Raw genomic sequence first — 11,729 nt, forward strand, 5'->3', positions numbered from 1 at the left:
GAAAGGGACAGTGCAGGCTGCCCTGGACCCTGACTCTGCAGTGCTTCCCTCCCAGCATTCCAGGTGCCAGCCCCGCCCACCCCAGGGGACTCGCCCATGTGACATTCCACCTCTTTCTTGCCACTCAGCACACACACTGCATCTCCAGCTCTCTGTGCTGGGGTGTTCCGTAAGCCAAACTTTCTGGGGTCAATTAAATTGAGTGTATAGATCCTCTAGTACCAGACCAATTGCCTATATATTTGTTGATACTTGCTTCTGTCCATTTTCATTTTACCTTTAAAAATGGCAAGGCTAGAAGCCTGTTTATTTTGCCTTTTAGAGTGCAAAATAAATTGTCTATATATTTGACTTGAGCTTCTGAAATGGAATGACTTATTTTCCTGAGAGGGCTGGAGAAGACCAGGTTTTGCTTGGGGGAAAGGTTAGGAGTTCATTATGGACATGTTAAATGCGGATCTATCTGACTGAGTCCTCGGTGGACATGTCTAGAAGGTAGTTGGGTTTGGAGTCGAGTCAGGGAGGGGCCTGGGTGAGAGGTATGGCTCTGGGGCTCCTCTGTGTACATACGGGATTCACAGCCACGAGCTGGCAGAGTGACGGTATGTGGGGTAGGAATTCCAGTGCCAAGGGGCTGGGGAGATGTGAGGAACCAGAACAGCGTTCAGGGAGGTGGGCGGAAACCAGGACTGATGGCATCTGGGTCCCGTGCAGGTGTGACAACGTGCGTGTATTTAAGCTGGGCCTCTTCTCGGGCCTCTGGTGGACCCTGGCCCTCTTCTGCTGGATCAGTGACCGAGCCTTCTGTGAGCTGCTGTCGTCCTTCCACTTCCCCTACCTGCACTGCGTGTGGTAAGCCCTGCCCGTGGGGGGCTGCACTCTCCTTTGGCTCCGTTCTTTTTCCAGGTGCCCAGGTGTGCCCGGGGGGACAGGGGAGGCCAAGTGCCCCCTCTCCTCAGACTTTTCAGAAGCAGCAGGAACTACTGTCCAAAGCAGAACGGGCTCCAGGGAGCTGACTCAGCCAGAACAAAAAGACCTCGTTGTTTATGCTTCAAGTCCGGGTCTCTGACCTCTAGCTCCATTATTAAAGCATAATGGAGCCTGAAAACCGAAGCCGTCACCTGAGCTCTGGCTAGACCGCTCGGGTGGGGGAGGTGGGGAAGGCTTGGGACAAACGTGGGGACCAGTCCAGGGACGTCCAACTGGGGACCAAAGGAGGTAAATATGACCTCTTTCAAGATATTGTACATTTGTGTCAACCCAAGTTCCCTTTTGGGTTTGAATGACCAGGTGAACACTTGGGCCTCAGGTCATCTAGGGACAGTCTCACCCATTCATGTTACAGGTGGAGACGGAGGCCCAGAGAAGTAAAGTGAATTGTTCACAACACCAGCTGGTTATATAAAACCAGCCCAGGTGTCGATAAGGGGGACTTGGAGCATCTATACCTGGATGCTCAGGAGACACTGTGAGGTAAAACAATGAAGCAGGTTGCGAAGTGGGCAGCATCCTTCTCTCAGAAGCTGAGGAGGAAGCCGAGTGGCTGCCTAGGAACCACTTCCGCTCCAGACCCAGTCATCTCCCCCTCGCTGTCCTCCAGGACTTGTAATTGCAAGCAACGGGGACCAAGGGAAACATGAAGGATGTCTCCTGCAAATTGAGAGCCTCCAGGAGGGAATTCCATTGGTAACGAGTTGGAAAAACTGTTAGATCTGAATCAGATGAAGCGTGACTTGTCAGGAAATGCCTAAAAGCCACATGGTTTAGAAGAATTCGCTTACATTTCCTTGAAAAAAAAAAAAAAGGCTTGGGGACTTCAGAACTCTTTGCAAAAGGTGAAATAAAACAAAACAGCTCAAATTGGGATTCCAGCCTTAGGATCCATTGCCTGATGTTTCTTAGGTTCAACTTTGACTCACACTAGTGAGTTTATAAACACTTTATATATTTGCTGAGTTATAATCGACAGATAATAAAACACGCAGATTAATACTTACCTGGCAGGGAGATACCGTGATCACGACGGTGGTTTTCCCAGGGCGAGGCTTATCCATTGTGCTGCGGTGTGCTGACCCCTGCGATTTCCTCAGATGTGGGAAACTCGGCTGCATGGTTTGTGGTAGCAGGGGACTGCCTTCCTGCTCTCCCCTAAAAAATAAAACAAAATGCACAGATGTAAATGTATGGCTTGATGAGTTTTGATAAATATATACACCTGTGTAAATATGACCTTATTCAAGATATAGTACATTTTTGTTGATCCAAGCAAGTTCCCTGGGCACACTAGCAATGTAAGTAAAATTCGAAGATTATACTGTAACTAGAGGCCTGGTGCACGAATTCGAGCAGAGGTGGGGTCCCTCCTGGCCAATCGGGCCGTCTCGCCAAGTCCCAATTGGGGCCGGCCCTGGGGAGGGGCTGCGGGAGGTTGACCGACCAGGGGAAGGGACCACAGGAGGTTGGCTGGCTGGCCAAACTGGGCCCATCAGGGCCAGCCACTCGGGGGGAGGGACCGCGGTAGGTTGGCCAGCCGCAGGAGGTTGGCTGTGGGAGCGCACTGACCACCAGGGGCAGCTCCTGCATTTAGCGTCTGCCCCCTAGTGGTCAGTGCACGTCATAGCTACTGGTTGGTCGTCTGGTTGTCCAGTTGTAACGGTCACTTAGGCTTTTATATACTAGTATATAGATAACTTTGGTTTAAATTCAGTTTGTTTCTAAATTTGGTGTACTTTCTGCTTTGTCAAAATGGACCATCTTTTTGTCCCAGTTATAAAATGGCTTGCTTTTTAATAGTAAGTTTAAACAACATAGAGAAATATAGGAAGAGAGAAGCTCTCATAATTCCATCTACCAAAGAGAGAACAGTTGTTAATGGCCTGAGGTATATCCTTCTTGATTATGTATATATATATTTCTCCACTATGCTTTTTAAAAACAAAAATAGCATCATTCTGTACATGATGCAAACTGGTCCTTTTTTCTTCCTTACACCAAACACTAGGTCATGGACAACTTTCCTTACCAAGGCCTGTCCGTTATCTTCATTTCCTTTGTGTGTGTCCGATCAGTACTTCACAGTGTGCTTTATAAGTCCACCCTCTTAGCCCCTGTTTTAAACCCTGAGGCTCAGTCTTCTGGGTTGGACTCCAAAGGCATTTGCATGGTGGTTCCTGTTATCAAGCTGGAATATTAGAACATCCTAAAACAGGCCTTTTGCTCCAGATTTATCATTCCCCTTCTCCCCTTGCTAATTAGAAGAGGCCCCGAAGGTCATTGCGCCAGGAAGGGTGGGTCAGGCCAGAAGGGGGCAGGAGGCACCCCGCAGCAGGCGCAGCCCCTGCCAGGGCAGGACTCACCTCCTGTCCCGTCTCCCTTCCAGGCACATCCTCATCTGCCTGGCCGCCTACCTGGGCTGCGTGTGCTTTGCCTACTTTGATGCCGCCTCCGAGATCCCTGAGCAAGGCCCGGTCATCAAGTTCTGGCCCAGCGAGAAGTGGGCCTTCATCGGCATCCCCTACGTGTCCCTCCTGTGTGCCCACAAGAAATCCTCCGTCAAGACCACGTGACGGAGGGCGGGCTTCTCTGCCTGGGCGTCCTCCGGGCTTCTTGCCAGCAAAGACCCCTGGGGGGTCTCAGAGTTGGGGGTGGGGGCTATTTTCTTAAAAATGCTGTTTCTTTGGGCTCTCCCTGGTGTGTGTGGACCCCGGACTCCACTGCTCCCAGAGATGGAAAGTAGGGGGCTGAGGACTGGCTACAGCGTCACTTTCGAGGCAGTGGCTTGTGGTCTGCGTCCCTGAGCCAGCGGGGGACTCAGTGCCTCCTTCCTGCGGGTCTGTGGGCTCCAGACCCCCAGTTCCTGCTGACAGTCAGATCCTGCCACAGACAACGCCCTCCACCCGTCTGATGGAGGACGCCAGGTTTCCATTTGGGAAAACCACACACACACACACACACACACACACACACGCACACACACACACACGCTTGTGGCTGTGGCTAGGGAAGCTAGCTTTCTGCTTGCCGCGCTCAAACACCCGGGTTTTACATGCATTTGTGGATCCTTTCACTTCTACCTCTGCTGAGACATGGAGACCTGACAGGTGAGGGTACGGCTAAGGAGAAAACCCCTCTGTGCCAAAACGACTGTCCATTATAAGCCATTATTGAAGATGACGAAGTGCTTAAATATGGACACTGTTGTCCCCCACCCCAGCCCAGTAGCCTCAGACACACAGAGGAGTCGCTGGGTCCCTCCCCAGACCCTTCCTCACTGCCTGACCTCTACCATCACCCAAGGGCTGTGACAACCGTGAGGGCGGGGGCCCGGGCTCAGAGCTGGGAGCAACCACGAAGTTTTGGAGACGTGTTCTCATTGGACACCTCCTGTGAGCTGCCTGGATGTTACCTCAAGAACATCCCCGTCCTTTCTCTGGCTTTTGCTGGGGTGATTATTCTCCACGCTCGCACTGGGAGGGGCTTCCTGTAGATTCTCCGAGCATTTGGGCCGCAGTCCCCAGTGCTGGCAGGAACCACGCGTTGGCTGGTGGGTCCTTGGCTGTGTAGCAGGGCGAAGCTGTTGTCTCTGAGTTTTTCTCACCTAAAGTGACACTGGCTACAACTAAATCTCCTCTTCCCTGGGCTGGGATGGATGGGAGACTCCACATGCCCTGAAGGTGTGAGGGGGGCGGGGGGCGATTCGCGGCCTCAGGGATACTCGTTCTCAGGCGCTTCCTGCTTTGCAGCCTTCCCCTGTGAGGGCAGGGCAGGCTGTCCTTGCGCGGCCAGGAGTCTCGCCACTGTGCGGAGCGCCTCAGAGTTGGGCAGCAGCAGTGAGGCCTGGCCGGGAACTGTGTCTGTGGCTGGAGTTTGCACAGGCCCTAAGGCAAAACCCCATGAAAGAACGGAATTCAGAGTTTAAAAATGAATGACTACCTTCTGTGGTTTTCAAGTTATTTTAGCAGCAGAACCCTGTTTGCAGTAAGAAATCTTTATGGAACCCCAATGTGTGAAATGGGTTTTATTAGCTTAAATTTACTTTGAGGTTAAACTTATAGCAGTTCTTAAATATATCAGGCAGTGAAAATGCAAATTAACGATTTGGCAGTTTTCAAGGTAGAAAAATTGGGTATTGAATGAGTGTACATATTGCTATATTGTAGTGTAAAAATATATTCTAAAAACGGTTTGAATTAAATATTTCAAGAACCTCTAACCCACCTCTATGTGACCTAGGTGGTTCATGAAACAGAATTTGAAAACTGCTAAGTCCTTTGGGTTTCAAGTCTAGCATTTTTAAAAGGGAGATACCAGACTGCCCTCTCTTCTGGTTGGCTCAGCAGGCACGGATCCTGGTTTCATCCATTCTGCACAATAAAAATGCCCCCAAGTAAGGGGTTTGGTGTGCTGTAAGCCCACCCGTCTTAGCGTGGAAGCGTAGATCAGGAAACGCAGAGAGAGGAGGGTAGCACATATTTGTGCGTGTGTCTGTCTGGAGGGTTCCTTGGTGAGGGGAGCATTGTCAAGGATGGACCATTTACCCCATCAGATGCAGGGCTGGTTCCCTGGGGAACACTACCTTCAGCTCCCAAGGCTTTGACCGCCTGGAAGTTTCTGGGTGTCTTTGGAAATAGGGATGAACGGTGACTGCTGGAAGGAAGGAAGGACGTGCCCTGACTCTCGGGCTATTTCCATCCCTCTAGCACAAGAAAGGATGTGAATAAGTTCAGATGTCAGGAGGAATGCTTCTGATAGGAACACAGTGCCCTACTAGGAACTGGTTTTAATGCAATGAGGGCCGAGAAAAAAGCGGGGAGTGGGGTATACTGAGGAGGGCAAAACATAACCCGTTTGAACAGCAATCACTATAGCTTGTCAGCGTGGGATGGCAAGTCAAGAGAGTATTTAAGTTAGGTTGATGGTTTCATTCATACTTGTAGTTACATATTTATAATGCTCTGATAGCACTACTTGCTCTTTAAAGAAAATTGGGATCCTACAAAAAAGTCAAAGAAGTAATCTATTTCTGTAGCTCAAGGACAACCATTCATATTTTGGTATATTTCCTCCTAGTCTTTTTTTCCCTACTACATTTGTAAGTAGATGTCTTTTAGAGCTGATGGTTTGTCCTGTGGCTTGAGTGGAATGTAAGTGTGAGTTGGGTATTTTGCACAAAGAGCAGGCTTTGAAGTGCCCTCGCCTTAGCGAGACGCCGGAGAGCTCATCGCTGGATTCTGAGCCTGACTACTGAGTCTTCCCTGCTGACGGAGCCGCGCGTGGAATCATGGACTGGATTCTACTCCTAGATATGCTTCTGCTCTTGGACTGACGAGTAATAGGAAATAGTGTTAAATACATGGCTCTACGGTTTCGATGTTCGCCGATGTAAAGTGAGTGAAGGGCTTATTTCATTAATGAATGTGCAATCAAGAATCGTTCTCCCTGCTGCCACGGAGGGAAGTGGCGATTCCACACTTGGGAGCTAGGTCACGGCAGTTGCTCTGCATGGCTATCTGATTTCTGCTCTGGGTAGAATTTGCCCCAAATCAATATCCAGAAGGAATGCATTTTGCATATTAAAAAAAAATGTTACCATGTTATTAAGTGAATGATTCTTACTGAATACTGTTTGGTTGCTTATTGATTTTTAGGAAAAGAAATATTTATCCCCTTGATGAGCATATTATAAAACAAGCACTTCAGTGAACATATTTAAGGTGCATGGGAGCAGATATCTGAACCTATTTGGTCACATGCTACATTTTGGGGGAACACTGTCCCTCTGGAGAGCGCCTAAGCTCGAGGGTCATCAAACACAGTCTTTGTGAAATGCCATCACCTATTCTGTTTATTGGGTTTCTCAGGTGTGTAAAGCATCTCACCAGTCCATCATGCTTATATGAGCCAGTGCCATCTTGGCGGCCCCAGGACTGGATTGGAGCCCTCCCTGGCTCTCCCTCCCTCGGGGCTGACATGGGACCCCCTGTGAGGGACAGGTGAGGGCTGAGGCTAGCCCAGCCAGAGCCCCGACCAGAGCTCCTTTTCTCCTCATGGACGTGGGACCTTTCATAGCCAGCTCTTTGCCCTGGGTGCTGCCATTCTAGCTGGCCAAAGAGAAGGCTCGGGCCAGGTCGGGATTCCCCATGGCTTTTATAACATCGTTCTATGGACTTCTTTTTCTTGAATGGCCCCTACTATAAGGGGCTAATTGTTTGAATTGTATCTCTATATGTTAAGCCAGATTTAAGAGTATTTTATAACCACAGTTTGTAATTAGAACAAATATAGTATTTTCAGATACATTCCTTCTAGAGTTTATACTTTATGCAGGGTGTGCTGTGTAAGGCGTGTGCCCACTGGCTGTGGTGGCATTTAACCTCCATTGCTTTGGGAGTAGCGTAAAGCCTTTTGAAATGGAGCTCTTGCACTTTATGCTCTTTCTGTGAACTCTGACAGCTTTGTTTCATATTAAAGCCATGATGGCATTTTCTGTGAATAAATATGTATGCTTGTGGTTATTTCCACAATGACTTTGAAATGCCCGTGTAAAAAAAAAATGCATTAAATGGACTTATAGCAAAGCACATTTGCCCAAATTCATTCATTTAAAAAATATTTTTTATTGATTTCTGAGAGGAAGGGAGAGGGAGAAAGACATATCAATGAGAGAGAATCATTGATCGGCTGCCTCCTGCATGCCTCCTACTGGGGATTGAGCCTGCAACCCAGGCATGTGCCCTGACTAGGATTGAACTGTGATGGCTTGGTTCATAGGTCGATGTTCAACCACTGAGCCACAATTGCCAGGCCCAAATTCATTTACTAATGAATTTGGATTATCATTGTTATGAAACATACTTAAAATTAGTGTAATTGTTAGTTTCTGCTCCGAGCTATGAAATCAATACATCTTGACGTTTCCAATATAAAGTACCTAAAAGCAGATTACTTTTATTAAAAGTTCTATAATTACGTTAGGTGGATATAAAATCTTAAATATAGAAAATAATTCATCTGTGCTGCACTTCATCCAATCACTGGGAGGAAGATCATATGACATTTCAAAATAGTAAATGACTGTAGCAGGACTATTTTTCTTAAAATTTTTGTGTTTTCAGTGAAATCATTCAAAGGCCATCATATAACGGGTAATATGACCATTAGAGATGAGCGACTGGATTAGCACGATCAATACATTACAGTGGCTCTGCTTTTCCTGGCAGGGGCGAGGGGAGCAGAAGCCTTTGGACAACCTGTGGAAGCAGTGCATCCTCTCCCCAGGAAAATGCCCACGCATGCCATTCTCTGGGCATTCAGATATCCCTAGAAGCAACCCAGGTTTAAAAGCAAACAAACAGCCCTCCTGCACGACAGGACACTAAACCAGGATTCAAATCCTTGTGCGGAAATTGCACAGCTCAGCGTTCTGACCGCCCTCTGAGGCCATGGCTCCCCACACCCCCTTCTCTTGTAAAGACTTTACATTATGAGGGGCCAACAGGGGTGGGGAGGGGGGTAGGAGGTGGTGGGAGGAGGGGTGACAAACACGGGCCCTGAACTTACATCCTAAGTGTCCTCAACAAACCGGGAACTTCCATTTTCCTCACAGCCTCTGTCATGGTTTATAGTTTCAGACCCACCTTCAGATGGTATCTGAGCCTGGCATAGCATCTGTGTACTTTTGCATGGTTGAAATTTTCCATACTAAACATTTTTTTTTAAAGAGCAGCATTTGGGTTTTCATTCTCCGCTCTCTCTGGAGCCGGCTCCGCCTCACCAGCTTAAGGAGTTATCTTGTCTCAAGTGGGCCCTTCTGCCTCTGACCACCTCCAGGCCTGGCCACACCCCGCTTACCTGGGAAATAGCAACCTCCCGGGAGGCTTGCTTGTTTGTTTGTTCATTTTGTTTTCTCATTAACGTCACACTTTTGATTTAAGCTGCTTTTACAATTGAGATAGATCATAAACCTGTGTTTAAAATGGAACGAGTAACCATGAGGTCAGTCGGTAGAGTTTATTTTTGTATCAGGACTGGTGAAGGGACAGTGTCTGAAGGTGAGGCCGGGAGCATGACTTTTCGACAGAAAGTGCACAATGCCATTAATGACATTAGCTAGGCAGGGGTGAGGAACGTTTTTCTACCGAGGGCCATATGGCTATCTATAACATAATTATCAACTTAAAAATTAGCCTGCTATAATTGGTCAGACATTTAATGAACTCACCCCTAACACCTTGGCAAGGCCAGACCAGACCACATGATTTCTCCAGCCTTACACCGCTGGTGGGCCTCACATTCCCCACCCCAGAGATAAGAAAGCAGGAGCACTGAAACCGGTTTGGCTCAGTGGATAGACCGTCGGCCTGCGGACTGAGGGGTCCCAGGTTCGATTCTGGTCAAGGGCATGTACCTGGGTTGCGGGCACATCCCCAGTGGGAGATGTACAGGAGGTGGCTGATCGATGTTTCTCTCCCATTGATGTTTCAAACTCTCTATCTCTCTCTCTTCCTCTCTGTAAAAAATCAATAAAATATATTTAAAAAAAAAAAAAAGAAAGAAAGAAAGCAGGACCCACTGGGTGGGCGAGACCGGAGAGATTCCTGGAATAATATTGCCATCGTGTGGACTTTTTGGGTATTGCTACCAGTGGCACAGGAGAAGCCCATCTCCATCGCTACTCATCCCAAAACTCAATATTATTGTTTTAAAACTCCCACAAGTTATGCAACCTCTTTCTGGGTCCAAATATGTTTCCTTAGATTTTTTTCTTTTTTTTTGCTTGGATTTTCACAGAGCATCTCTATGCCTTTATATCCCTCTTTCCACATAACCTCATTCTTCATTCCCTAGGCTTGCTATTTATTTATTTATTTATTTTTATCTTACTAGATTTTTTAAAAATCTGAAAAATATCATAAAACAAATATTTTCCTGCATATAAAACCAACCTAACAGAAATGCGATCTAGAGTTTTTTCTTAATCCACAGGAGTTAAATTTAACTTTGGGGATTCATAGTTTCACAAGTCAAATGCCAGTACAACCCACGTCTTTAAGACAGAATACAGTTTGAACCAACACTTAGCAAATGCCTGCCTTGTATTCGGTGTGGGCTAGCTGCTGAGGGCTCTGTGATGCATGTGGAGGAGAAGGAGACCTCTAGCTCTGCTGAGATCTTTGCACAGAGAGAGCTGTGAGGCAGACAGGGGAGAGCGCGGCTTGGCCAGGGGGTGTGGGGTTTGAGAATTCCAACCTTTAACTGATGGACCATGAGCCATCCTATATAATAAAAGGCCAATATGCAAATTGTCCCCTCAACCAGGAGTTTGACTGGGAGTTCGGCCAGGGAAGGGGCAGGCTGTCCAACCTCCCACGTCCCCTTCCCACAGCAGGCCCGGCAGATCAGCCCCATCAGATCAGCCCCACCCATGCACAAATTCGTGCACTGGGCCTCTAGTGTTTAATAATATCCAGTTTTAGCCGGTGAAAGAATTGGTGTTCTTCCTCAGATTATTGTTATTTTCGTAAAGCAAACCTTACTTGAATGCCCATCCCATAAGTTATCGTTCACATAAATTGTCCTATTGACTCCTCGTGACTATTTTGTGAGGTGATGATTATTATGACTCGTTTTGGATGATAAAACTGAGGCTCAGAAATGTATTTTGACTTTGATATTAGGTGGAGAATCAGGATTTGAACCCAATACTTTTAAGTCTTAAGTTTAATTCTCTTTTTACAAAGGATGTGGATGTGGTGTCTGGAGCTCTGGTTGCCCTCTGGGAACATGAGGACAAGCAAGCATCACCCCTTTGGGGTGACAGGGTGATGGATTGGAAGGAGCCTGGGTTCCTGAAAGTTCTGTGGAGCTGCCATACCAACCCTGGACCGCCTGTGTCATAGAGAAAACCTGTTATCTTGTTTGATCAACTGTTACTTGGCTTTTACATACTATCTGATTACACCCTTGCCAAGTGCCCGGGCGCCTGGAGGGGCTCAGCACCCTGGTAAATGCCTTGAGTATTCAATGCTGGGGTCACAGCAGACAAGCAAATCTCACAGCCTAGATGTGGAGGGTGAAGGGAGGACCAGGATGGCGGAGAGAGCACTGGGGCCAGGAGAGCTGGGTCACACTGTGGTGGGCAGTTAGTCAGACATGAGCAGAGCGAGGAGGATGGGCCAGGCACAGAGGTCACCAGGGCGGAAAGCCCAGGTGCCTAGAAACAATCGCAGGTGGGACTCGCCCCCAGGGTGACTTTTCCTCCCCCAGCATCTGCCGTTTGGACCCCCTGACCTTTCCTCCCTAGAGATAACATCTAGGCCTCGGTTGTATTTCAGCTCCAGGCCCAGAAAAACAGCAAACCCAGACCAGCAACCCCATGGCTGACCTCAGGACCAGCATTGGATAATGACCCCTGGTGCAGGCCAATCAGTGGAGACCACAACACCCCGAAAACTGCTGAATATTCTATTATCTTCCCCTGGGCCCTCCCCTAAAATCTCCACCCTTGAAACCCTCAGGAGAAGAACCCAGTGCAGGCTCCCTCCCAGGAGCAGGCCCTGCCTTTCCCTTCCTCCCCCTCCCCCTCCCCCCACCCCAGGCACATTACCATTACCTTCCTCACTCCCAGGCTCCGAGGGCCCTTCCTCTGCCTCCATAACTCACTTCCTCAGCCCACCTCTTCTATGAACGACTTCTTCCACCTCCGTGATTTTATAAATAAATGTTCTCTT

The 11,729-nt window shown here is 48.1% G+C and overlaps 1 protein-coding gene and 1 non-coding gene across 6 annotated transcripts in view; both read left to right on the top strand.

The window, feature by feature from the left end:
• Window positions 1-11,479, top strand: part of ACER2 (alkaline ceramidase 2) — a 30,340-nt gene extending 18,861 nt beyond the window's left edge. For 3 of the 5 annotated variants that reach the window (XM_036331252.1, XM_036331250.1, XM_036331253.1), the window contains 2 exons: window positions 715-852; window positions 3,380-7,580. In XM_036331252.1, coding sequence (XP_036187145.1) covers window positions 715-852; window positions 3,380-3,566 — 325 coding nt within the window. In that variant the 3' untranslated portion in view covers window positions 3,567-7,580. Of the gene's footprint in view, window positions 1-714; window positions 853-1,345; window positions 2,175-3,379; window positions 7,581-11,333 lie in introns of those variants that run through there. The other 2 variants (XM_036331251.1, XM_036331254.1) reach the window with 2 other exon arrangements.
• LOC118667779 lies at window positions 1,990-2,151 on the top strand. Its single transcript, XR_004971373.1, has one exon. It is a non-coding gene; the product is annotated as a U1 spliceosomal RNA (small nuclear RNA).
• Window positions 11,480-11,729: the final 250 nt, after the last annotated feature.

Source organism: Myotis myotis, unplaced genomic scaffold (genome assembly GCF_014108235.1).
Source record: "Myotis myotis isolate mMyoMyo1 unplaced genomic scaffold, mMyoMyo1.p scaffold_m19_p_12, whole genome shotgun sequence".
NCBI classification, from domain to species: domain Eukaryota; kingdom Metazoa; phylum Chordata; class Mammalia; order Chiroptera; family Vespertilionidae; genus Myotis; species Myotis myotis.